Source organism: Microtus pennsylvanicus, chromosome 11 (genome assembly GCF_037038515.1).
Source record: "Microtus pennsylvanicus isolate mMicPen1 chromosome 11, mMicPen1.hap1, whole genome shotgun sequence".
Taxonomy (NCBI): Eukaryota; Metazoa; Chordata; class Mammalia; order Rodentia; family Cricetidae; genus Microtus; species Microtus pennsylvanicus.
The window spans coordinates 61,571,534-61,598,739 of NC_134589.1; the positions used below are offsets into that span (position 1 = coordinate 61,571,534).

Consider the following 27,206-nt stretch of genomic DNA (forward strand, 5'->3'; position numbering starts at 1 on the left):
CCACACGCATGCATGTAGGCACACACGTGCAACACACATATTTTAGGAACAGTTTCTCAGACTGGTGATGGCTCAGCAGATAGCATCTGTTTGTGTAGCCTCACAACTTGAATTTAGTTCCTTGATTTAATCCCCACATAAAGTGGGAAGAATGATTCCAGAATGTCCTCGACCTCCACGTGAGCACTGCGGTAGGAACATGCCTACACATGCCATACAACAATGCATTCTTTAAAATATATACCATATTGCCCTATAAATGTTAGTTCTTTTGATTTGTACAGGGGTAATACTATTAAGTATTATATACATTTGATTATAGAAAAGTTTTCTCTAAATAAAGAAAAAGTACAATACCAGACACAGAAAGACAATTATCACATGTACTCACTCATAGGTGGTGTTTAAACATAAAGCAGAGAAAGCCAGCCCACAAACCACAATCCCAGAGAACTTAGACAACAGTGTGGACACTAAGAGAGATGTACATAGATCTAATCTACATGGGAATAGAAAAAGACAAGATCTCCTGAGTAAATTGGGAGCATGGGGACCTTGGGGGAGGGTTGAAGGGGGAAGGGGAGCAGAGAAAAATGTAGAGCTCAATTTTTTTAAAAAGTGCAATAATTTGTCTGGACTGTGGTGCAGCTCAGTGGTCGAACTGAGCTAGCATGCATAAAGCCCGGGTTCCGTCCCTAGCACTAAACACATTTTTATTTTTAATACCTTTCAGGCCAATGAGTTGGCTGAGTAGGTCACTGCTGGACAAGCCCAATGAACTGAATTCAAATTATATATAGATAGAATCCACATCATAGAAGAAGACAGACTCCTTTAGTTGGTCCTCTGTTGTCCCTGTGAACACCATGTCAGGTGCCCCCTTCCACCAAATGTCAATTTTTCCCGCTAGCAGGTATTTTGAGACAGTCTCATCATGTGCCCCGACTGGCCAGGAAATACCATGTAGACGATGCTGGCCTTTAACTCAGACATCTGCTAACCTCTACCTACATTCAAGGATTAAAGGCATGCACCACCATAGGTATTTTTCCAAATGTTTTAAGTTGTGTAACAAATGACATTTTTGTTATTTATTCATTTATTTATTTTTAGTCCTGGGGATGGAACCCAAGGTCTCCCGAGAGCTAAGTAAGCACCCTAGCATTGAGCTATACAGTCTACATTTTCATTAGGTCAAGAACTCAGGCCCAGTGGAAGGGCTCAGCAGGTAAATGCATTTGCCACCAAGCCTCATTACCTGAGTTCAGTTCCTCCCAACGAGAGAATTGACGCCCATAAGCTGTCTTGACCTAAGCATGCATGCTGTGGCACACGAGTGCATCCTCAGGGTAAAATAAATGTGGGTTTGTTGTTTTGTTTTGTTTTTAAGGAAACCCTTGAACTGGCGGGATGCCTCAGTGTGTAAAGGTACCAAGCCTGAGAACCCAAGTTCAGTCTCAGAACCCACATGGTGGAAGGAGAGGACGTGTTCACTGACTTCCACACTCGCACAGTGACATTCTTGCACATGCACACATATAAACGTAAAAAACATTTTTTTTTTTTTTTGGTTTTTCGAGACAGGGTTTCTCTGTGGTTTTGGAGCCTGTCCTGGAACTAGCTCTTGTAGACCAGGCTGGTCTCGAACTCACAGAGATCCGCCTGTCTCTGCCTCCCGAGTGAAAAACATTTTTTTAAATGAAACTCTTGAACCTCCCAAGGTCTGTAAAGTGGAGCCGCACTGGTAGAGACCGTCCCTGCAGGTCCTATGGATTTGATAAGAGACTCCTCTAGACTCAGATCTCTTCCGTTATTAGTATTGCTTGTAGCTGGCATCTTTTAGCTTTGTGTCTACCTGTGTTTTAGGAAGAGGACATATTTAAAGGGAATTTATTTTTTGTTTATGTAGTAAATTATGGACTTTTTTAAAGCTGAAGTTGAGCAGTATTTATCAGAATCTGAAATTAAAATCACCTATAATGTTTGAGGATTCCTAATAGCTTTAAATGGTGATAAATAAATATGTCTGGTAAGGACTTCTAGTGGTGTAAATACTATTATATTTGTGTCCCAAGATTGATTCATTAAAATTCCACATTGTTTGAAAACTGAGTTCAAAGGGTTGTGACATCCTCTTATTCAAGATTCTCTTACCTGCTAGCCCACTGACCCTTCTCATCCCTGAACCAGTGTTGGGGGTAATGTAGGTTACTTTCAGATAGCTCTATAACTTTGCTGGAGCCAAGACCGCCAAAGCAGCAGGAACTAGTCTGTAAGCCTAAACAGCAGGGAAGAGCAGCCAGTCTGCCAGGCTCAGGTCAGTCTTCCATGCTCCTAGTCTCAAAGCACCCTAATGGACTCAAATCAGGAGGCAAGCTCCCGTCCCCACGTGAAAGGTCACATTAGGACCCTCCCTCAGACTCGTGGGTTCTGGGCTTCCCAAGACTTAAGGAGCAGCTGTTTCCCTTGGTGCTGCTTTCTTCTCCTATACCTGGTTCTGGGTTGTGGAATCTTTCTCTCCTAATTCAAGGGAGCTCCTTTTGCCAGCTCAATAGGTCCACAAGTTTGATGCCCTGCTCATTTCTGAGAGCATTTAGGACTTCATGCCTGTTGCCTGCAGGCAGGTGGCTTCTGAGGCTTTGCCTGTCTTGGCTTTGGAGCACTATCGGGTCCATTTAAATGCACGAATAGTTCTGATGGCCTTAGCTGTCTGTTCTTCAGGGCAGTTCTCTGCAGAATATTCTGTGAATATGTTGACACATGAATGCCTGTAGCATTTGTATGGTGCCAGAGGTTGGCAAGTTTGTACGTAGGGAATTAGGTGTGTTGCTGATACCCAAGATATAGCCTTGGATGGGTGTGCATTGGTGGAACTACCAGTTCTCTGAGAAGTTTTCAAATGTGTCTCCCCATGGTCATCTCCAATGTTAATAGCTCAGATTAGCACCACTTATTAATCGCCCAGAGTCCAGTGTATGCATTACATGTGTTTCTGTTTGGATTTGTGCCAGATGAAGCCATAAAGAGCCAGTCCTTGATTAAAGTTACAGAGGCCAGCAGTGGTGGTGCATGCCTTTGGTCCCAACACTTGGGAGGCAGAGGCAGGTGAATCTACAAAGTGAGTTCCAAGACAGCTAGGACACAGCTTGTTACACAGAGAAACCCTGTCTTGGGGAGGAGAGGAGTAAAAAGTGGGTTGGATCATAAATCATTGATTGAGCTCTTGCCTAGAGCATATTCTACCCTGAGCTCCATCTCCAACACTGACCAAAAAAAAGTGTTTAAGACCCTTAAGTGATTATACTTGTTCAGTTTGAAAATATTAGCATAAAGTAGTCTTTAAGAAACAATTGGAGCTGGGTGGTGGTGGCCCACACCTTTAATCCTAGCACGCAGGAGGCAGATGTCTGTGAGTTTGAGGCCAGCCTGATCTACAGAGTGAGTTCGAGGACAGCCATACCTACACACAGAAAAAGAAATGTTCGGAGTAGTGGAGCTGGAGCAGCGGCTCAGTGGTTAGGAACACTTGCTGTTCTTGCAGAAGACCTGGGTTTGATTCCCAGTACTGATGGTAGCTCACCATCATCTAAACTCCAGTTTGAGAGAATCCAAGACCCTCTTCTGGCCCCTGTGGGCTCCAGGCATGCACATAGTGCATACAGATACATACAGGCAAACGCTTATACACAAATAGTTTTTTTTTAATTACCTCCAAAGAAAGAGTGGTTGAGAAAGAGCCGTGACACAAGTCAAGCCCAGCGAGAGTGAGTGCTCTGGACTTTACTGAAACAGCCAGTGGTCCAGTAGCCCTCCTCCTCATCATGAAAATAAGGACAATGAAGCAGTAGCTTCCAAAACAAATCCAGAAAAGCAAATCCTAGAGTTAAAATTACAAGATTAAAAACAAACAAACAAAAAAGAAAATGGTCTTAAATCACCATTAGTCTCAGCAGCCTTGGGGCTGGAGAGTGGAGCCGTACAGAGCGCTTGCCTAGTGTGGATTTATTCCTAGAGCACAAAGAACACCTGCTACTAAGGAAAATGGGAAACAAGATCACCAAAATAAGTGTTTTAAAATACAACCAGCCACTGTCACTAATTTTAGCTTGTAGAACATTTTATAAATTCGTTACTCATTAGCATAGAAGCAGCTGGCTCTGTCATGAATTCTTTTCAACAAAAGTTGGAAAATTGTTACCACCACCACCACTACCACCCACAACCAAGTTTCTCTGTGTAGCCCTGGCTGTCCTAGAACTTGTTTTGTAGACCAGGCTGGCCATAAACTCACAGAGATCCGCCTGCCTCTGACTCCCCGAGTGCTGGAATTAAAAGTGTGGAACCACCACTGTCCGGCTGGAAAGATTTTTAGATTTTGGGAGGCAATAGCAACAAGGGGATTGCAGACACTCAGCTTTTGATCAAGGTTATTCCAGTTATCTGCTATTTGGTCGGTTTCTTGTGTATCCCAAGATTGCCTGAACGCCTGCTCCTCCTGCTCTCCTTAGCCTCCCAGTGTGGGATTGCAGGATGTTTCACCTGCAATGTTTATGTGGTGCTGGGGATCAAACCTACGGCTTCCTGATGCCAAGTAAACACTACCAACCTACATGGCATGCGTAGCCCCTGATTGTTTTTGGTTTTTGTTTTGTGAGACAGTGTCTTCCATCCAAGTACTAACCAGGGCTGACTCGTTAGCTTCCGAGGTCAGATGAGATGGGGTGTGTTCAGGGTGGTGCGGTCATGGACAGTGTCTCATGTCACCCAGGCTAGCCTCAGACTTCAACCCCTGCGCCTCCTGCCTCCACATGCCCAGCAATATTGACGACAGTAGTAAAACTAGGGCCACGTGTGATGGATCATGCCTCTAAGCTCAGCACCCAGGAGACAGAAAGAAGCAAGGGATCTCAGTGGGTTTGAGGCCAGCATGGTCTACATAGTGAGCTCTAGGCAAGACAAGTCTACAAAGTGAGACCCTGCTTTTGAAAATCAAACTGTAAAATGAGAATTTCAAATCACTTGAATTTGCCCAGAAATTAATAGAGGTAGGTGCCTCCTCCAGCTTCCAAGCAGAGGGAGCTTTTCAAGTTTTATAACAGCTGGCATTGGAGCAGAAGAAAGTCGGCTGCTGGACAGCTCTGTTAGTGCAGTAGTAACTGCACAGACAAGTGGCTTAGCAACCAAGTACAGACAGCCCTCAAGAGTTTTACCACCTCTGAAAGCCAGTGACCTATGAACCTGACTGTGGACTTCAGGCAACCTTTGGAGGGCTGGGGTTCTTCCCTGCACCACTGGGTTTGTTAGCTCTTCCCTGATTGGTCCTCCTTCCACCCTATTTGCATATTCACATTTTAATAATTAGGCCTACCATGCACTGTGGCGCCCCTGTGAATTAAGAGATTCTGGAAAGCCAGAGTTGTTGCAGGATTCCTCGAGAAGGAAGAGCTGGAAGGATTGAGTGCCTGGATCTAGGAGACTGGCCCCAGATGTCTCAATGATGGGAGTGCTGGGAGCTGGACCTGAAGTCTTCAGGATTCTTCCTCTAAGAGAATTGAGGAGAGACTGCCTTGAGGACTCTAGAAATAAAAACCACAGCTCTCATAATAAAGGGAATAAAACAGGGTTTATTCTGGAGCCATTTAAGTAACCATGGCCTGGGAACACAGAGTTAGGTTACCCCAAATTAAATGGTCCATGGTAGAAGCAGTTTCCCGAAGGTTTATACTTTCACAGAACAAAGTCCTAAGTTTCAAATACATTGTTGGGTATTCAGAGAGGCAGGTCCAGCTGGATGAGGGTGCTTTTCTATAGGCCCAAGATACTACCTGGCTTTTGGGTTGGTGAGCTAATAGACTCACAAGGTTTTATCTGTTTGTTCCGACAGAGGTGGGCAGTGCATGGCTGTTCTGGAGGGCTAGAACTAGCCCAAGCTAAAGTAACTAGCTTTTGGATCAGTCTCCCCACAGTACTGATATTGTAATCAGCCAGCTTCCACAGACAAACTTCTCAGTTGGGAGGTTCCCGATGGCTGGGGCTTCTGTGGGGAACTTGCTTCGGCTAGCTTCTGGGACTGGATCAGTGGGTGCAGGCAAAGGGACTCATTCCCACCTTAGCCTCCAAGGCCTCTCAATGGCTGCAGAAAAGAATCTGGTAGCTGTTTCTGCCTTGAAGACCTGCTGGGACCTGGAGACTGATTCCTGCTGCCCCCACAGTGACCTCCAGACTTGCTCTGCAATGACTGCTTTTGGTTAGCAGCCCCCATCCTCTGGTTCCCAGCATAACCGTTGGTTCAGAGCGGTGCTGGCTCTTCCTGACATCCCACTCCTATGGAGAGTGCACACCTGTTGGGTTTATATCCTGAGTGGCAATCTGTTTAAAGTTTATCCTGTTTAAGGATGTTACCCTCACGTTGACAAGTATCTCCTTACTCTGCCTGCTGTCTGCTTACTCCACTCTTGGAAGAGAGTGGGACAAGAACCTTGACGGAGACAGGAGGTGGTCTCCACCACTGACTCGCAAGATCAGAAGCAACTGCATTGGTAAGAGTAAACACATTGTTCACCGAGGCTGAGAATGACATGAACGGCCTGGCTTCCGAGTACCAGCAGTATCAGGACACCACGGTCAACGACAGGGAAGAGGCTTTTGAAGATGAGGATGAAGAAGAGATTGAGTTGGGGGGGCTGAAGATGCTACAATGCACACCTGCTCTTTTCTTAGCCCTGATGGTGTGGGCATGGTGCCCTGGTCTACACCTGTCACAGGCCCCTCTCAAAGCAAACATCACACTATTTCCCAGGTTATCTGAATAGAGCATTTTCCTTTACCGGAGAATCGGCAGTTCCACCAGACCAGGGTGATTGTGTACGGTAACAATGAAAGCAAATTAAGGGCTGTACGTGGCTAAAGACAGCAACCACCTCCCGTTAAGTGCCCAGCCGTCAGAGTTAGCAGGGCAGGGGAGTTAGGATTTGTGTTTCATCCTTGGTGATAAAAACCAAAGCCGCACAGAATTGCCTTAACTGAACACACAATAGGGGACTTTGTGACAACACATTCACAATAAAACACTAAAACAAAACAAAAACACAAAGGCAATCAATACCTAACCCTGTAACTCTATCCTGCACTCCTTAATCTTTACCAGGCTGTAAACAAAGGTACAAAACATGGAAGCTGAACTGTAGAGAAAGAAGTCAGACCTCTGTGATTTGAAAAATAAACAAATGAGCCTACCAATTACTTCCACTCAGACCATCTGAAGCTTCCCCACTTCCTGAGAACCACATTCTGGGCATCTTCCTGGCCTGCCAACACGGGGTGTGCAACCCCACTGCGCACAGCTTGACAGAGTGGAGGTACAAGGTTAAGCCACAGATGCAGAACCAAGCTTTCATCAGGAAGGACCCATGTTGTGCACTAATGGCCTTAAAATTCAGGGTGTTTTTTTTAATCAATTAAAAATATTTTTTTTAAAAAAAGATTTATATATTAAATATACAGTGTTCTACCTGCATACAAGAAGAGGGTACCAAATCTCATTATAGATGGTTGTGAGCCACCATGTGGTTGCTGGGAATTGAACTCGGGACTTTTAGGAAGGGGCAGTCAGTACTCTTAACCTCTGAGCCATCTTTCCAGCCCTAAAATTCAGTTTTAAATAGCCAAACCAGTGTTTTGCCTGCATGTATGTATGTGCACCTTGCACAAACCACCGGATGGTTGTGAGCCTGAGAACTTAACCCAGGTCCTCTTCAGGAACAGCAAATTCTCTTAACCACGAGGGAATCTCTCCAGCCCCTTCCTTCCAGATTTTGTTGATGATCTTTCTAGTGTCTGGAAGTTCCAAACTATATGCTGTCAAATTATCTGTAGTTTTGTTTTAAGGCTTATTTTTAAAATATTTTTAAAAATTGTTTGTATATAAGTGTTTTACCTGCACATATGTACGTACATTACATGTGTGCCTACTGCCCAGGGTGGCCAGAAGAGGGCGTTGGATCTTTTGGAACTGGAGTTATGTTTGGTTGTGAGCCACCATGTCAATAATGGTGACCAAACCTGGATCCTGTGCAGGAGCAGGAAGTGCCTTTAACCTCTGGGTTATCTCTCCAGTCCTTCAAGATGTCTAATATTATTTAAGCTCTTTCCTAATAAATATTAAATCCATAGTCATAAAAAAATAAATAGCCAAACCAATAGTCCTTAATTTGTGTGTGTGTGTGTGTGCGCGCGCGCGCGCGTGATTCCCTCATTCCCACCACCCCCCACCCCCATCTGGGAACCGAACCCAGGGCCTCGCGCTTACCATTGAACAAAACACACAACCCTTGAACTGTTTTGAAAGCTAGTTTGCAAAGGTAGGAAGCTCAGACCACACATGCGCGGTCCTGTGTTCCTCTGTCACCAGCCTCCATGCCAGGACACGTCCGCACCTTCCACTTCTTGCAAAGGGGAGAAGCCGGCTCCGGTCGGCAACCTAACCGGCGGGGAGTGGAGCCAGGAAAGCCCAGCACCCTGAGGAAATTCCTCCACTTCCTTTTCGTCTTCTATAGGGACCTGGGTACTGGCCGGCTAATTCTCTCCTACTCTTTTGAAATGTTAGTTTTGACGTCACCCCTGCAGAATGACTTATCTCGGTGGCCTGAACCATCTGCTCTTCTCCGGGGGGTGACACACGGCGCCGAGGGGCACGCGTGGGCGCGGGGCTCTTGCCCTTGGCGCAGCGGAGCGGGACTCTGCACAGCGTGGCTCGGAGCATCCTGGCCATCTGCTCGGGGACGCGGCGCCTCTCGCTTGAGCCGGGCCCTGGCGTTCTCTTCCCTCCGCAGGTCTGCGGATGGTTCGGTCCGACTGGGTCACGCGCTGGGCTCGGTGCACGGCCTGCGGAGCGGGCGAGCCCTCGGCCGGGGGTAGCTCGATAGCAACTGCTTTGCGGGCTCCGACAGTCGCGAGCGGGTTCCGGCCCGGCGTCCAGGACACGGCGAGCGCCCAAGTTGGGTTGGTGTTGGGCCTTAGGGCCGAATGGAAGGCGGGGATGGTAAACACCGGGGAGAGGGAGGTGACGGGTTCCACCCCCCGGTCGGGGTCATTCCTTTACTTTTGAGCACTGCTGGAGATGTTGTCCGGCTAATACTTGTCCGTTTTCTACGGCCGTCCTAGGACGCCCCTCGGGCGGGTCTGTCTGCCTGGCTCAGTCGCCCCAGGGCAGGGCAGGCAGGACACCTCACTTCTCTCTCTGACTGCATAACTCGCCCTCGTGCCCTGGAAAGAACGTTTAGCCCTGGGATTAGCCAGTGGCTCCAGTCGAGGAGGTCACAAGCAGCCCTAGGCGTTAGGGAGCTAAGAGGAGGACCTGCCAAGAGTACAGGCTGGCTTTGTAGCTCTTGGGAGCCTGGCACCAACCGTGGTGCCCAGCAGAGAGAAGTCGCAGCACCGAAAGGCCACAGGCAGTGGGGTGCTGAAGGTGCGGAGTTATTACAGTTGTCATTCAACAGTGGAGAGGTCGTGGCACGTGACACTGTTTGCTAGTGTCAAGTGACTGGGCGCTCTCTAAAGGAAATCCTGCCGAAGTTGGCAGCAGCGGTAGTGGAGTGGGGAGTAAGTAGTTCTGAGCTGTGGATACAGTCCCCTGCTGAATTTCTACCCACTCTGCTCTAGCTAGGGAGGCAGCTGGGAGTACTGAGTTTCCTGTGGGAGACAGTCACAGCTGCTGCTGACTTCAGTGGAGGTCCATGTAACCCCTTGTTTGTCTACAAGGCACTCTTAGTGGCCTGGCACTATGAGAAGACAAGAAATAGAGATGAGGTAAAGCTAGGGCACACCAGGGAAGAATGGGGTGGGTATGGTTTGCGAGGCCTGTGGCTTAGGTGGTGTGGACACACGGCATACAGGCACAGCCTGCCTCTTAATGTAAGTATGATGGTGAAGAGACTAGCTTCAGCTGCAAAAAGACACTGGGAAGGTGGGCGATTAGACGCTCAGGGAAGTGTGCTCAGTGAAAACGTGGACATTGGGGTTGGAGAGCTGCTGAAGAACTGGCCACTTCCTGACTGGGATCCAGGTGCCACATACAAAACAGTGTGAGAAACTACAAAGACTTTGCTCTCAGAATTAGGTGTGATTTTTCTTTCTTTTTTTTCCCTAGAAAACCTCAGGTCCTTGAATTTGCATGCAGTTGCCACACCTGACTCGTCCGGCGGGATGGTGGAATTGTGATCGGTTAAGCGTAAGGTTCGTCTTGATGTTGCACACATGGCTGGGATTTGGCTAAGGGCTGCTCTCGCGCATGCTTTGCCAGAAGGCTTATTTCTTTGTATGCCCCTCCAAAGATGCTGTGCCCCTTCCCAGGATGTGTGCGTCTGTCTTGGGTCCTGACTCCTCTACGTCCCCAGCCTCTTTATCCTGTTATTGGTTGCTTCATCTCCCCTGCGGTGGACTCTTCTTGTTTATGAGACAGTGTCTCGTGTATCACGTAGCCCAGGCTGGCCTGGATCATTCCATGTAGCTAGAGCTGACTGATTCTCCCGCTGGCACCTTCTAGTGCATGCATTCCAGATGTGTGTCACCAGGACAGGCTCCAGTGGATCCTTAAATGACAGTGGTCAATGACCACACTGTAGTAAACCCTTTGAACCCTCTCTCTGCCCCTAGATTCATAGACTCTGCTTTGACTGTGGTTGTGTCTAAACTTCTCAAATACCTCCAGTTTCTCTGGTTACAGTAGTTATCTCTATGAACAAGTAACTTGGTGCCTTCCATGTGTTGGGAGCTGCAGTAGACACTGAAGGGATTGTAGTTACTTAGACAAAGTCTCCACTGACTTAACATATATAAAGGGAATACAAGCAACATAGGTCCCAAAGCCTAGGACAAGTGAGGGAATGGGAGTTGGTAGGACGGGGGGTGTCAGTCTAGAGGAGTAAGTTTGTAAGGACAGGCGCATGGAGATCGAGTGCTCAGGAATGGGCTAGACAGAGGTCTGCCGCATATTCGGGAATTTGCATCCAGCTCCTGCGTCTCACACCACAGTCAGGATCTCCATGGGCCACGTGTCATACCCCCAGGTCTCTGTCACCTGCTTTGCCAGTCGTTTATACTCGCTGGTCCTCATCCTGGTCTAACCCAAGAGGACTGGGCCGGGGCAGCCTGCCAGCTCAGGGAGCCGGCTGCGGAGCACTAGAGGAGTGCCAGCTCAAAGGAGCCGGAGACGAGCAAGGCACAGCTGTCTGTCACCGGCCACTTGTGAGGTGTACGCTCAGTTCCTGCTTTACCAGCTTCCCAAGGCCACATCTCCTTGGTTGTATTCGAACCTGACTTTCCAGGGGATGAGTACCCAGGGAGGTGTCCTCAAAAGAGATGACAGTGTGGGTTCCGATCAGTGTCTTCTTGCCTGTATTTAGAGACTTAAAAAGTTGTACATTGCCTTGAATAGGACTTTCCTATGGAGCTTTCCCCCGCTTTTCAATTTTTTAAAAATGGAAATGTCCTGGAACCCACACACTCAGATGGTGGTTTCGAGCCCTGTGTGAATACTGTAAACCTGGCTGAAGAGGCTGTGGACCTGAGCTTAGCTATGGTTGGTTTAGTCTTGAGTTGCCGCATGTGACTAGATATGATGGGCGTGGAGAATACAGGGTCACTCTGACCTGCCATCCCAGACCTTTTCCAGCCAGCCGGTATGGTCTACAATGTTCACGGGTCAGGTATGTGGCTGTCAGAACCCCAAGGACATTCTGATCTTTTTTGTTTGTTTTGCTTTGGTTTGGTTTTCCAAGATGGCGTTTCTCTGTGTAGCTTTAGAGCCTGTCCTGAAACTTGCTCTGTAGACCAGGCTGGCCTGGAAATGACAGTGCTGGGATTACAGGTGTGTCACCATGCTTGGCTGCTTTTTCATTTTTTTAAAATTGTGCTAAAACACATATGACCTAACATTTAACTCTCCAGGCATGTGGCACTTCATGGGCATTGGGCACTCGCACTGTTGGGTGGCCCTCACCGCCGTCCACCTCAGCTCTGTCATCTTCTCTGCTGAAACTGTCTCCATTAAACTCTGACCACTTCCCTGGGGTCAAGTCCAACTCCAGCAGGAGGTCAGCCAGGGCTTGTCCTGTGTCTGCATGATTTCTTAGGACCTGTCCCTGCTACAGCAGGTTGTAGGATTGCCTTTCTCTTGAGGCTGTGTGGCACCCCCTTCTCTCCTGTGGTCCAGCAGGATGGCTTAGATGGCTCTTCTGTCACCTTCTCTGGAGGGCCCTGGGATCTGTGGAAGTCACATGGTCCATGTTTGAGGCTCTGGGTGTCCCACTTAGTTCTCCATGGAGGTGAAAACCCTGCAGACCTCATGCCCAGCGCCCCCCACCTGTCCCTCTTTGTTGCCCCTGTTCCTTTCTTCATGATCCACGATCTCTCTTCCCTCCAGTAGAGTCTGCCTTCTCACTTTGGAAACTCTGGTGCTGTCTGGCTTTGCCACCTGTCAGTGCCCCCAACCAGTGCCCCATTACCCTTCAGTGGTCAGCGAGACTGGCACCTGCAGTCCGCTTTTGCACGTTGGCTTTCGAAGGTGAAGATCAGAGCGTGCTTGTCTTTGTCAGAACACTGCACGTTTGCCATTTCTAAAACAAGCCAGGTGCCTGGCTGTGGCCAAAATGTTCATGAGATCAACATCAGCCCTTGTGTCTGCCCATCTCTTGACCCAGCCCACCTGCTTGATCTGCAGACTCTGCTCTCTTCAGCTCCACTGGGACCTGTGTAGCCAACCCCTCCTGGTCCTACCTCCTCTCAGCTTCAAGTCTCCCCGTGCAGAAGTGGGATGTGTTTATCCCTGTAGGTAACCCCACCCCAAGTATCCCAGCACTCAAACCTTGCCTCTCAGGTGATGATGATAGATGAAGGACCCTCCTTGGTATCTGTCCTGTTTCTTAGCGTCATTCCCGTGGTGCCAACAAATGTGTTTGCTTCCGGGATCTGTTGCGGTTCTAGCGAATACTTTCTTTGTGGTCATTTATTCATATTTCTCTTCCTCTGTCTGTCTTTTCCCCTTGTGTCTCCTGCCCTTGGTGTACCAACTCTTACACAATGGGTGCTCAGCTGTGCCGGCAGGTGGGAGCAGCAGCCTGCCAGGACTACCTTTGTGGTCCCGGTATGTAGTGTCCTGGGCATGGTATCGTAGCATGGACAGGGGCAAGCCCATAAACAGTGTCTCTGCCCTACAGGCCTCTGGCATCCCTGGCACCATGAATGCTATTGTCGCTCTCTGCCACTTCTGCGAGCTCCATGGCCCCCGCACTCTGTTCTGCACGGAGGTCCTACACGCTCCCCTGCCCCAGGGTGCTGGAAGTGGGGACAGCCCTGGCCAGGTTGAGCAGGCTGAGGAAGAGGAGGGCGGCATCCAGATGAGCAGCCGGGTTCGTGCCCACAGCCCAGCCGAGGGTGCCAGCACCGAGTCCAGCAGCCCTGGGCCCAAGAAATCAGACATGTGTGAGGCAAGTGTCTTTGAGATCTTGAGATGGTTTTACCTTTCTGAGAAAGGGGGGGAACATGAGAGACTTCCCCCAAGGTTCTGAGAGCATTTTTCTCATCGTGCCAGCAGGAGCCTTTTTAACCGATTCAGTATCTGGGTGATCCTCCTTGTGGGCCCTGGAACCTCTTTGTTGGAGCTAAGTGGCAGTCCCACACAGCCTCTGCTGGGTTGGGTGGGTTGGGTAGGGGGGTTCCAGCTGTCACCAGAGTGGACAGGAATCAGGTATCATTCATCATGTGAAAAAGTGGGACGCTAAGGGACAGGGACTGGGTAGCGGAACAAATGTGGAAGGGGTCTTTAGGCCTGCGGAGCAGTGGGAGGGGAGGAAGACCTAAAGGGACAGGGCGCCGAGGGTCCTGGAGGATCTCCTGGGGAGGGTCTCGCCTCAGTGCCTACCTGGCATAGTCCCAGGTTGAGACCCCTGTAGAATACACAGCCTTGGCTTGTGGTAGCAAGAGTCGGGAGCTCTGGGTTTACATTCCTGTGCTCCACTTCCACTCCAGCAGGAAGTCACAGTGGAGGCTTCTTGGGTTGCTGCACTGACACTGGAGCCTCTGGCTGACGTGTGACTAAGACCCCTGCCTGAAGTCCATTTAGACCCAGGAAGGAGCCGCGTGGGGCCGATAGCATCGCTCAGGAGGTGGCACAGCTGTGAACCCTGAGTCCAGCTGCTGCTTCTCATCCAAGCCTCAGCTGACTGTACAATGGGGCTTCCTCCTGGGTTTCCCTTCAAGGGCCACTGCTGGGACTGGGTGAGATAAGCAATAGAAGACTCATCATACCTACTAGCTGTCACTGCTAGCTGTAGAGAAAACTTTGACGGCCCTTGGGTCTAGATTTTCTTAGTTAAATTTAGTCTAAGATAAGTCTAAATTTAAAAGCTAGTTATTTCAATATAAAGAAGAAGTTGGACATGACAACATATGCCTGTAGTCCCAGCATTTAGGAGGCTGGGGAAGGAGGTTCACAAGTCCCAGGCCAGCCTGGGCTACACTGTGAGACTGTCTTGAAAGAATTTGGTGGTCTCCAGGAACGGGGGTGTCCTGCCAAGACGGCTCAGTGTTTGAAGGTGCTTACTGCTAAGCCGATAAATGGCCTGAGATTGATCCCCAGAACTAACACTGTGGAAGGAAGGGAGCAGCTCTGGTGAGTGGGGAGGAGGAAGGGAAGAAAACACTAAAGATGATTGGAAAAGCCATAGAGAAACATGATACCTATTCAGAAACAAGACAGGCGGTGGTGGCACGTGCCGGTTAATTCCAGTACTTGGGAGGCAGAGGCTGGCGGATCTCTTGAGTTCAAGGCCAGCCTGGTCTGCAGAGTGTGTTCCAGGACAGACAAGGGCCACACAGAGAAATCCTGCCTCTCAAAAAGAAAGGAAAGAAAGAAACACACACACACACACACACACACACACACACACACACACACACACACACACACATATATATATATATATATATATATAAATACGTAAGTGAAGTTATGTATGCCACTAGGTGGGAATGCTTTCCCCAAGAGCCATTCAAAATAGGGAGAAAAAAAAATTTTTAGGGAAAATTTTTTTAATTTCGAAAGGGTTCTGTTTTCTACATTTAGATTTGTCACCTGCTTCTAGCTATAGGTTTCTTGTTCTTCCTGTGTGCAGGGCTGCCGATCACTTGCTGTGGGGCACCCGGGCTATATCAGTCATGATAAAGAAACCTCTATCAAGTACGTCAGTCACCAGCACCCTAATCACCCCCAGCTCTTCAGCATCGTCCGCCAGGCCTGTGTCCGGAGCCTGAGCTGTGAGGTAAGGCTGTGTTGGGCTGTCTGTGAGAAATGCACGTGACTCCAAGTTTATTTCTGTTTATGGACAGCGAGGGGGCTTGCTTTTCAGTGCAGCTTGGGCGTGGCTGCAGTTGTCAGAGCTCGAAGAGAGGTCCTTGGGACTCTGGCTGTCAAAATAGGTGTTAGCGCTTCACTTTGAACAACAGACTGTTATTTTTTTTCTCTATTCTTGCTGAGCATGTTTCTAAGCAAGAACAGTTCTACGCTGTGTGGTTTGTTGCACCAAGTATCAGCTTTATATTGTATCCACTGCCACCCCACCATGTTGGCACTCTTAGTACCTTCTGAAGAATGATTCAGGCTGGAAGGATGGCTTAGCAGTTAAGAGCACTCACTGGTCTTGCAAAGGACCCGAGTTCATGCCCAGCATGCACGTGTTGGCTTGCAGCCATCTGTAACTCCAGCCCCAGGGGATCCGACATCATCTTCTGACCTCCATGGGTACTGCATGCATGTGGTACACAGACATACATGCCAACAAACACTCATAAACAAAAAATAAAAATAAAGGTTTAAAAACAGCAAAAGACCGGTTTACTCCTGAACTACTGCTATGGAGCACGAGTCTCAGCTTTTAGGTGTGATCTGTCCCACGGGCGTATGGTACATACAGGGCTTCGCTGCCCTGGATCCACCTCATCTGATCCCTGGAACCCGTATCACTCGTCTGACTGTTGCTTTATGTATCTTTCTACTCCTCGATGTATGCTTAGCAGCAGCCAAACATCATATACACAGTAGTTACATGTTCAGGAAGCTTGTCAGGAGGGAGTTACCACAGGACTCTAAAAATAGGGTGTGCTGGGGCTGGAGATGGCTCATTGTTTAAGATCAGGCAGGTACTGCTGTTACAGAGGACCTGAGTTCGGTTCCTCGCACCCACATTGGGTGACTCACAACCTCCCGTGACTTCAGTTCCTGGGGATCCAACACCTTTGGCCTCTGCAAGCACCTGTATTCGTGTGCACTTAACGTCACCACCACCACCACAGTCACGTGACTTAGAGGAGTGTGCTGTTTACTCTGCAGGCCCAGCAGTAGTCCATTGCATCTGCTGGCCCTCTGGTCTATCCAGAAGACCAAGTTGCAACATTTGGGTGCAGCCTGATGATAGCACGTTGGTCCTGAGTAACCTAGCACAACCAAAAACAGGAAAAGGGACCCAAGAGACTTTAAAGTTTGGATAGAGCTTTGCCTAAAGTTACTGTCGCTTCCTCCAAGGTGTGCCCTGGTCGCGAAGGCCCCATCTTCTTTGGCGATGAACAGCACGGCTTTGTGTTCAGCCACACCTTCTTCATCAAAGACAGCCTGGCCAGAGGCTTCCAGCGCTGGTACAGCATCATCGCCATCATGATGGATCGAATCTACCTCATCAACTCCTGGCCCTTCCTGCTGGGGAAGATCCGTGGGATCATCACTGAGCTCCAGGGCAAGGCCCTCAAGGTGATGCTCCAAGGGGGTCTCTGGCTCTGTTGCCATAGATGTTGAGTGCTCAGGCAGCAGTGGTCCTCTTGGCTCTGCCTCTGTCATAGGGCCCAAGTTGAGGTCTCAGCTCAGCTGATGATGCGGGATGAGTGTCCCTGCTAACCAGCCTGTAGCTCTCCTGATTTTTACCTTACTATTCTGGCACTCCTTCAGTCTGGTGTCTTTTAACAACTGTTCAGCCTCTGGTTTCTTGCCTGCTGTCTTTTCTTCCTGTACTCATCAGGACCCAAACTATCCACTAGTCTTGTCTAGAGCCCTACCTCGGGCACCCTCTCCAGCTGCAAAAGAGCATGCGGGTAGACATGGGCATGCCTCGGTCACAGACCCTTGTCCGTGTGCTGTCCACAGGCAGTAGAGGAGGGAGCTGTTCACCGTCCATCCTCGTAGATGGAGCAGCTGTACTGTGTTAGGCTGTGGCTGGAGGGAACAGGAGGCTGGGGAAGCCAGATGGTCCATGTGCCCATCGCCTACAGTGGTCTGTGGGATGAACCTGCCAGGGAGAGGCCAAAAACACTTGAAAGATGGTGAACACCCAGCAGGAGCCCAAGGGACCAAGTAACAAAAGAGAGGAGCCACCCTGAAGCCTCTCGCAGCAGAACCGTCTGGCGAGGCAGTGTCAGGCTGTTGGCATGCCCTGGGTTCTGAGTTGAGAGCGGAATGAGAGAATCTGGGGAAGCTGGATGGCAGTAACCCAAGAGTACGGTCCTAGCTACCACTGAGGAGGTGCGCTTCTCTATCCTTTGTGTTCAGGTATTTGAGGCAGAGCAGTTTGGATGCCCACAGCGTGCCCAGAGGATGAACACAGCCTTCACACCCTTTCTGCACCAGAGGAATGGCAACGCTGCCCGCTCTCTGACCTCCTTGACCAGTGATGACAACTTGTGGGCGTGTCTGCATACTTCCTTTGCCTGGTAATGAATTCTGGGTCTGGGTACCAAGGCATTAGAGCATCTGCGTGCCCGTGGGGCTGACTGGCTCGAGGCCTGTTCTCTTGTCTATCTCCCCGCTGGATGGAAACCTTTCTAGGTAGAATTCACTTCGCATTGACACAAAGAACATTTCTGTACGGAGACCAAGTCTAAAGATGGCAGTGGGTTTCTGGCTCCGGCCTCTTCTGAGCTGGCGTCTGGTGCTCTGGGCTCGGGTCTGGCAGATTTTGCTGGTGGGCAGTCAGCTGGCCTGTGGTTTGAAGGTCAAGTGTACAAGTGTGCTGTGAACAGGGAGCCCCTGCTTCCCGAACTGAGTAGTCCAGGGAAATGGGGTGCAGCGTGCAGAGCCTCAGGACTGAGCTTAGCGGGGTGTACTGCCCCTTCTACTTGTACCACTGCGTCAGTTCACGGGCGGCTAGGCTGGTGGCCGTAGCTGTGGAGAATAGTACAGTGTGAACAGGGATGTTTAAGGATCTCTGGTGTGGTAGCTTACAGTCCTGCAGGTAACGTCCAGGAGTGGTGTGATGGGTTTGGGTTTGGGGGGACCCTCCCCACTGGCGTCCCAGGTGGCAGCACCAGTTTACATGCCCACAACAGGCATATGGTTCCGGCTTCCTTCATTCTCCACAGTATTTGCTTCTATTTTATATGTGGGGTGGTTTTTTTGTTTTCATGTATGTATGTGAACTACATGTGTGCCTGATGTCTGTGGAGGTTAAAAAAGAAAGGAAAGGAAAAGGAGTTGGATCCTGTGGAACTGTAGCTAGAATTGGTTGTGAGCCACCATGTGGGGGCTGGGAACTGAATGTGTGTCCTCTGTAAGAGCAGCCAGTGCCATTAACTGTGAGCTGCCTCTCCAGCCCCGTCCTGGCTGATAGTCATGCTCATTGTATGAAATGGAATCTCAAAGCAGTTTTAACTTGCATTTCTTTGATAGCTAAGGATATTTAATTCTTCACATACTTATTGGCCGTTTGTAGTTTCTTCCTTTGAGAATTGTCTAGAATGTTCTTGTGTTTTCCATCTATAGTGTAGCCATAGAACATCGCTTCACTCAGTAGAGCTAAGAGCTGTCTGCTGTGCTACCTATGTTCCTGAGTTGGGATTAAAGCCAACAGTTCCTCCAAACCGCCTCAACCCATTTTCTTATTTCCCCCCCTTTTTAAAAGATTTATTTATTTATTACGTGTATAGTGTTCTGCCTGCCTGTATGTCTGCAGACCAGAAGAGGGCACAAGATCTCATTACAGATGGTTGTGAGCCACCATGTGGTTGCTGGGAATTGAACTCAGGACCTCTGGAAGAGCAGGCAGTGTTCATAATCTCTGAGCCATCTCTCCAGTCCTCTCATCCCCTTTAATGAAGTGCTATGTCTTGGAAACTGTTCCCTTGGTGGTGGTGGTGTCCTCCAGTATGTTTGTGTAGGCCATTTTCTGTGACCTGGGGGGGTTGAACCAAGGCCTTGGTAAGCCTCAAGTTTAGTTTTCCCATTGGCAGGGGTATCTCATTGCTGGCATTGTATCCATCTCCAGGCTCCTGAAGGCATGTGGTAGCCGGCTGACAGAAAAGCTGTTGGAGGGTGCACCCACAGAGGACACCCTGGTCCAGATGGAGAAGCTTGCTGGTAAGGCTCTTTATCTCTGCAGAGCCATCTGTGCTGGTAGCTGGGCCCCTGGCTTGTGGCTGCCACAATGAGTGGAGCTGGTACCAGGGCGTCTGGATGTGAACTGAAGGGCCTTTGTTCCAACCAGTTCCATGCTCTTGGTGATTTCGTTACGATTCTGTCTCATCTTCCTTGATGGTGCGTTTGTGCCCTGTTCCCAGATGGGTTCGGCATCCCTGGCACTCTCTGCAGGACTTGCAGGTGGCTCAACTGATTGGCGAGTTCCCTGCAGGCAGCTCCCCTGAGGGAGACTCTAGGCAGCTCTGCTTGCCAGAGTTCCCTCTAGATAGCCCAGCCAGTCTCTCCCCCGCAGCAACTGTTAGTTTGCTTCTGTAACCTTGGTGAGGAGCTTTGTGAATTTTGTTGGTTTCAGGAACTTCCTGAGACTTGTATCTCATGAGCCTCTCTTCTTAGAGGGGCTGTCTCAGTTCAGAAGAAATCAGTGTACAACATCATCCCTGCATCCATGCTTAGAGTCCAGTGTGACTGACTTCCTAGGGTGGTCCCAGTGCACGGTTGCAGCCCTCCCTTCTGGCTCTACTTCCATAGAAATCGTTTGAGTTCTGGAGTTCAGAGTCCTGTCCCATTCTCCCTCCTTTCCTCCCCGACGGCTGGGAGGTGGGAACGCAATGGTCGCCTACGTTAGATGGTATACAGTTTGTTCCTGACGATGCTACCCTTGCCTCCATTGTCAGTAGTTGGAACTCTTTCCAGGTTGTCGCTAGTCAAGCACCCACTCTGCACGTGGCTTGTGCAAGTACTCAGGAGTGGAGGGGTCTCGAGCAAGACACACTCAGAAAAGATAGACGTTGGAGTTGTTTTCCTATCCCCGTGGATCAGTACTGGAACCGTTTGAGTATAAAATGACTCAAATCTGAAGTCTGCAGGCCATCAGAGTCAGGTCTTGATGGGATGTGTGGGCAGACGGGGATCTCAGCCACATTGAAACTGAACTGGGTCATGAGGAATCTGAGTGTGGGCTCAGGCTTGCTTTTGAGTCAGATAGAACTGGCTTCCAACCCTGGCTCTGTCCTTACGGGTACCCTGCTCTCTGAGTCTCACTGTGACTTGTAGTGGAGATGTTATTGTAATAGTCTGTCATGAGGACTAATGGAAGTAAAATGTTTATGTCTCGTCTGGGTGCAGGGAGATGGGACGAGATAGTGTGTGGGGCCCAATGACTGGCCCCTGGCCAAGTAATACCGATAAACACATGCTATCATTACTGCATGGCCCAGCTTTCCAGCAGCGGCACATAGCAGCACCTTGCAGAGGGAGCTTCTCCGATGTCTCTTCTGCTCAAGCCTTCCTCCCTCTGCCCCCCGGTTGCCCAGGCACTAGCACACAGTCATCCGGCCTCTCTAGGATACAGTAGGAATTGGTGGTGTCGTTGTAGGTGCTGGGCAGAAATGGCCACAGAACCAGGGGACACACACTCCATACCTGTCCTGTTGTCTGTCCTGTAGACTTAGAGGAAGAATCAGAAAGTTGGGACAATTCTGAAGCCGAAGAGGAGGAGAAAGCTGCTGCTGAGCCAGAGGGGGCTGAAGGGCGGGAGCTGCCCAGCTGCCCAGCAGAGCCGTCCTTTCTCCCGGCCTGTGGGAGCTGGCAGCCCCCAAAGCTTTCCGTCTTCAAGTCCCTTCGACACATGAGACAGGTAAGCGGGGGTGGGCGTGGTCCTAACTGAGAAGAGCTTCGTCCACATCCACGGGCGGGGTGGCACTAGAAACTTCTCAGCAGGTGGATGGCAGCCGTGACAGAATGGGCATCTGGTGTGTTCATGTGCATCTACATGCATGTTCGTGTATGCACGTGTGTGTAGACGCCAGAGTGTCTTTCTTCTGGGTGCTACTGACATCGTATTTTGAAACAGTGTCCCTAGCTGGCCTGAGACTTGTCCAGTACGCTAGTTGGCTGGCTTGGGCGCCCCAGGGATCTGCCTCCTGTGCCTTCCCAGCTGTAGGATAACCAGCGCGTGCTACTATGCCTTGCCTGCCTTTTTGAGTTCTGGGGTGCAAACTCAAGTCCCCATACTTCACACTGAAGCTAAACTGTCTCTAGCCCAGCGTGTGTCATTGATGAGGTTCCCTGTGGTCCTGTAATCTTGTCTAGAACCTCCGGAAGGTGTTGAAAAGCACCTTTATCTGTCTGTAGGCCGGCTAGACTTTAATAGTCATTCCTAGAAGAAGGCTGGCATGACCTACGTGCCAGCCTTGGTTATTAATAGTGTGTCTAGAGAGCGGGATCTCAGCCTGAAAAAGCAAACAGGCAGCATGAAGTGGCGTAGACATAGAAACGCTGGAGCCGAGAAGAGTGATGAGATTGAACATGGCTTGTTGGGTCAGGGGAGAGGATCGCTCCAGGTGAAGGCAATCCCTTTTGTCCCTGTTCATGCTGCTTTTATCCTTTTGAGACAGGGGCTCATGTGTCTTAGGTTGGCTTTGAACTCACTATAGCCGAGCATGATGGCCTTGCATTTCTGGGCCTGCTTACCCAGTGCTGGGATGAGAGGCATGTGCAACTGTGGCAGGTGACTTTGTCTTGAAAGGTGACTGTGTTTCTCTTTATTTTTAATTTAGAATTTTAAAGGGTTTTTCTTTTGTCTTTGTTTTTTGAGACAGGGTTTCTCTGTGGCTTTGGGGCCTGTCTATCCTGGAACACTCTCTGTAGACCAGGCTGGCCTCAAATTCAGAGAAATCCGCCTGTCTGTACCACCCAGGTGCTGGGCTTAAAGGGATGCACCAGCACTGCTTGGCTGAATTTTTGTTTTATTTACTATTATTATTGTGTGTGCCATAGCGTGCATGTGGAAGTCAAGTCTCTCCTTCCTACTCTATGTGGGTTCTGTCTGGATGTGACTCTCAGCTGCCCGGCTTACATAGCAAGCGCCCTTCTCTACCCACCGACCATCTCTCTCACTGTCTTTTTTTTTTCAACGAGCATTAATTTTTACCAGCCAAGAATTATTTCCATTTTGGAGAGTGGAGAGGCTAGTGAGATGACTCACTGGGTAAAGGCCCCTGCTGACCACCATAAAGCCCTAAATTTGATCCCCAGGTAAATGGAGTGAGCCCTGGAGTTTCTGCTTGGGGCCATTTGTTCTCCAGGGTTGAGCTGGGTTGGCTTCGCTAACTCTTTACGAGGTTATTATAGCAGGCATTGTGGTTTCTGTTGCAGGGAGATGTGCTTGGGAGCATTGGGTATCGTAGCCTCTGTTTTTGTTTGTCTTGTTCTGTTTCAAGTTCATGTTTGGTCTCAAGAAAGAACAGGCTACCTCCTCCAGTGCTGCAGGAGTTGCGGACAGGCAGGGAGGAGAGAGGCTGGTTTGGATTAGAGAATAAAGATACCACAAACAGAAAGCAGGCCTGATGTGGCGATAGCCTCGGCATCTGAAGAAATGTCACTGTAAAGGAGGCTGTCCTGGCTTGGACGAGTGCCAGGATATGGGTGCATCCTGGTGGTAGAGGCAGAGCCCTCGCTCTTCCTGAGGCAGGTGTGGTGAGGCAGATGTTCGCTTCCAAGCACTCGAGCATGACAGTGTGTCTAGAGAGGGTGACAGCTACGGAATGCCAGCACCATCTGCTTCGTATGTTTCACAGTAGAGCTGGGAGGGGGCTGGTAAGAGTACAATGTAATACCTTTGGAACCTGGGAACTCCTCCTGTCCCCTGTCAGCCTTGGACAGGTCACCTGTATCCTTTGGAAGAGTTCCCTTTGCTGACCGTGACCTCAGATTGGCTCCTATAAAATACATCAAGAGCTGTGCGTTGAATTTCAGGTCTTGGGGGCCTCCTCTTTTCGTATGTTGGCCTGGCATGTTCTCATGGGAAATCAGGTGATCTGGAAAAGCAGAGATGTGAACCTCGTCCATTCCGCATTTGAAGTCCTCCGGGTGAGACCCTTCCCCTGTGTGCTAGTGTTTGACCTGGGTGAATGTCAGGGGTACCAGTCAGTTCTTTGCCTGATGAAAATGGCTGGCGTCGGTACTCCTGTGGAGGGAACCTAGATTGTGACTATTGACAGCTACCCCGTTTTCCCCTTCCTCAATCTGAAATTCTTCTGAGACGTTATCTGGGCAAGTACTAGCTCTTGCTGATACCACAGCTTTTGTCAGGTTGGGGCGGTGGTGTAGGAGCAGCTCACAGCATGTTTGCTGGCTGCCAAAACCCACAAGTGCCTCTGTCTCGTGAGCATCTAAGCTGGCAAGGAGACCAGAAGAGGTAGCAGGTGGCAGCACAGGGAGGGGGCTTCTTGGTGGGAGACCGCGTATGGGCTGAGAGAACAGGGACACACTAAGGAGGGGGCTGTGGACCAGATGCAGAGGATGCTCTTGTGGATTCTGAGCCACTCCGTCCTCCACAGACCATGCTGCCTGTAGGCTGTGTCCGAACCATCCCTTACAGCAACCAGTATGAGGAAGCCTACCGTTGCAACTTCCTAGGGCTCAGCCCTCCCGTGCCTATCCCGGCTCATGTGCTGGCCTCGGGTAAGTACCCTCTTTGAGATGCGTACCCTGCTGCTGTCAAAGGCAACCTGGATCCAAGTTGCAGATTTGGGAGCCAGGCAGCACTCTCTGCAGCCCCAGATAAGACCTGCTGGGCCTGGGGGTGTTTTGAGCCTCTGAGCAATGCCCTCTGTTCACATTAGGACTGGTCCGTGCAGAGGTGTTTGTGAAGTTCCTATACCGCTGGCCGTGGGGGGGGGGCACTTCACCTGCAAGGCTGTTTCCATCTACAAGAAAGAACAGTAATGGAACCGTTCACAGAAGGTGGCTCAGAATAAATTTATCTGTGTGACTGATGATCATTGTAACGAAGAGTTATTTCTAGTTTAGCCAAGGCAAAAACTAACCCTTAAAAAATAAACTGCCAAAGGTATGAAGTCACAGGAGGCCTGTCCCTGACAGTGTGTGCCTGGGGGGCACTTGCGGTGGGGCCAAGGAGCATGTGACAAGATGGTGTGCTTTTTGCTGCTACAGAGTTTGCAGTTGTTGTAGAGGTCCACACGGCCACACGCTCAAACCTCCACCCTGCTGGATGCGAGGACGACCCATCCCTCAGCAAATACGAGTTCGTGGTGACTAGTGGGAGCCCTGTGGCCGCAGACAGAGGTGGGTGCTGCTGCTGGTGTCACCGTTTGTCAGGGCAAGAGGGGGCACCACAGCCTCTTCCTCACCCAGTGTTTGTTTATGCCCCCAGTTGGACCCACCATCCTGAATAAGATTGAAGCAGCCCTGACCAACCAGAACCTGTCTGTGGATGTGGTAGACCAGTGCCTTATCTGTCTCAAGGAAGAGTGGATGAAGTAAGCCCCAGCCTTGTCATGACAACTTCCCTGGCTTCGTGGGGGGAGGGGAACAGCTCTCCATGGTGGTGGGCTCATGTGGAAAAGCAGACACTGCGGCTCTTGGGAGCCCGCAGAGTGGAAGTAGGAGTGGGGTTCAGATACCAGCCCTGCTACCTAGGAGCTAGGTGACCTTGGGAAGTGATCCAGTATCTCCTGCCCTGGACCGTGTCCTGGGAGGTGGTGGTAGCTGCTGAGATTTGATGCTGGCCATGTGAAAAAGGCTCAGAATGACCAAAGTGCTGTTTCTTTATTCCTTAATTCAGTTCTGGTTCTGGAGGGGTGGAGGATGCTAGGCATCAGACCTAGACACACCTGCAGTAGGGCACAGCCTGGCAGCCATCCTTACTGCTTTAGAAAAGAAAGTTATTTGTTTCCTTGTGCCTTGAGTTTTAGTAATAATTTTATTAAATCAACTGAACTAGTTGAACATTTTCCTGGCGTCAGATAATGCAGTGAAACCCATGTGCAGCTATTTCTTAGTTTGTTTTTTTTTTTTTAAGATTTATACATATGGGTGTTTTGCCCGCATGCACCATGTACATGCCTGGTGCCATGAATCCCCTGGAACTGGAACAGACAGTTGTGAGCCACCATGTGGGTGCTGGGAATTGAAACTGGGTCATCTAAAGGAGCAGTCAGTGCTCTTAACCACTGAGCCACCTCTTCAGCCCCTCTCTCTCCTTTTTTTTTTTTTAAATTTATTTATTTATCGTGTATACAGTATTCTGCCTACATTCATGCAGGCACCAGATCTCATTACAGATGGTTGTAAGCCACCATGTGGTTGCTGGGAATTGAACTCTGGACCTTTAGAGGAGTAGGCAGTGCTCTTAACCACTAAGCCATCTCTCCAGCCCCCTCTCTCTCCTTTTTTGAGAGAATTTTTTTTTTCCTGTCTTACCCAAGTTGACCTTGAACTTTCTGGGTTTAAGGAATCCTGCTGCAGCCTCCTGAGTAACTGAGACTGCAATACGCCTTTCTCTTTTCGCCCTGGCGGTGGCCTGGCCTTCCTCAGGGTGAGGCCCCCCACGCATGACTGCATAGGGCAGCCCTGAGCCCTTCCCGGGTGTGGCAGAACACCAGCAGAGCCTGCAGAGCTCTCCCTGGTCTGGGAGTTGGGCCCATGAGGAAAGCCTAGTGCTTTTGCTGTGCGTCTCAGTGCTTGTTTCTTGTTCTCTGCAGCAAAGTGAAAGTCCTGTTTAAATTCACCAAGGTGGACAGTCGCCCCAAGGAGGACACGCAGAAGCTCCTGAGTGTCCTGGGCGCCTCAGAGGAAGACAACGTCAAGCTGCTCAAGTTCTGGATGACGGGCCTGAGCAAAACCTACAAGTCACACCTCATGTCCACGGTCCGCAGCCCCATCACATCAGAGTCGCGTAACTGACTCTGAGAACAGGACCCCAGGTCTGCGGGAGACCCTGCGCTGGGTTTCTGACTGCTGAGGGGAGGCCCTGTTTGAGGAGTGAAGACTTCTGGGCTAGGCTTTGTCCTCTTTATGAGGTGCTGTGTCATCCTTTAACTGTTGAAATGTAGGGGAGACAGGGACAGTGATCCCTCTGCATCACACTGCCCCGTCAGGGACTGTCGAGACGTGCTTCGTGCCTCCTAAGGACAAAGGCTCAGAACTGACTCTGAAGCCTTCCTGCTGCAGTGTGTCCTCTCGGGGTTAGGAGCAAAACCTTCCCACCAGGGAAGCCAGCAAGCATCCCGAATGGTTTGTGTGACCGGGTTGTTGAATTCTCAGGTCATGTACCCACCCATGGCCTCTCTTCAGCCTGCCAGCTTGTGGCTACATCTAAACCATGGCTGTTTTGTTTTTTTGTTGTTTTGAATTTTATTTTTTGAGTCAGGGTCTTATTCTGTTGCCTGGTTTAGAACTCTCTCTATGCTAGTTTCAGACTTGCAGCAATCTTCCTGTCTCAGCTTCCCAAGTGCTGGGATAACAGAACTGAGCCACCATGACTGTACGTTGCTTCCTTCGCTGTTGCTGCTGCAGCATTAACCAGTGGCTGCAGAATATGTCTTAAGACAGATCGTCTCCCACCACTGCAGTTTTAATAAGGATGCAGCTTGGACGGGTTTCCTGAAAGGCTCCCAATGTGTTTTTATGATATTTTTGGTGTTTGTTTATATTTAACATGAAGACTAAGCTTATGTGTCTTGGTCTCTGTACAATTGCGAGAAACATAATAAATCTGTATTTTTTTAAACTGCTGACTACATGCTTTTATGTGTGGTGCTACTGTCAGATGGGTTCCATCAACGAGATGCTACTGTGCGTGCTGTGTGCCACTGTCCCAGTGGGGCCGAGGAAGGCATCGCAGGCCATACCTACAGACACTGATGGATCCGCACACCAACAATAGACTCTTTGATGGCTGTGATGTGTATGCGGTCCATTGTTGACGGGGCAGAGCATGGCGGTTCAG

At 49.7% G+C, this 27,206-nt stretch overlaps 1 protein-coding gene across 3 annotated transcripts; it reads left to right on the plus strand.

Moving 5' to 3' along the window:
- Positions 1-8,672: 8,672 nt before the first annotated feature.
- On the plus strand, positions 8,673-26,987 carry Flcn (folliculin). 3 transcript variants are annotated; one of them, XM_075992353.1, is made up of 13 exons: positions 8,673-9,040; positions 10,148-10,233; positions 13,215-13,484; positions 15,171-15,317; positions 16,577-16,798; positions 17,591-17,751; positions 19,302-19,393; positions 20,899-21,089; positions 23,210-23,323; positions 23,794-23,917; positions 24,410-24,541; positions 24,630-24,735; positions 25,960-26,987. In XM_075992353.1, exons 3-13 carry the CDS (start codon positions 13,236-13,238, stop codon positions 26,159-26,161), a joined length of 1,740 nt encoding a protein of 579 aa, XP_075848468.1. In that variant the 5' UTR covers positions 8,673-9,040; positions 10,148-10,233; positions 13,215-13,235; the 3' UTR covers positions 26,162-26,987. The 3 variants fall into 3 exon arrangements, with proteins under 3 accessions (XP_075848468.1, XP_075848469.1, XP_075848470.1); XM_075992354.1 differs by having other exon boundaries at positions 8,688-9,000; XM_075992355.1 differs by lacking the exons at positions 8,673-9,040; positions 10,148-10,233 and adding an exon at positions 13,095-13,141.
- Positions 26,988-27,206: the final 219 nt, after the last annotated feature.

Coding starts and splice junctions, on each gene's coding strand:
- Flcn (XM_075992353.1), top strand. CDS start 13,236: ATGAATGCTATTGTCGCTCTCTGCCACTTCTGCGAGCTCCATGGCCCC. Junction 15,318..16,576: donor TCCGGAGCCTGAGCTGTGAG/GTAAGGCTGTGT, acceptor GCTTCCTCCAAG/GTGTGCCCTGGTCGCGAAGG. Junction 23,324..23,793: donor CCGCATTTGAAGTCCTCCGG/GTGAGACCCTTC, acceptor CGTCCTCCACAG/ACCATGCTGCCTGTAGGCTG.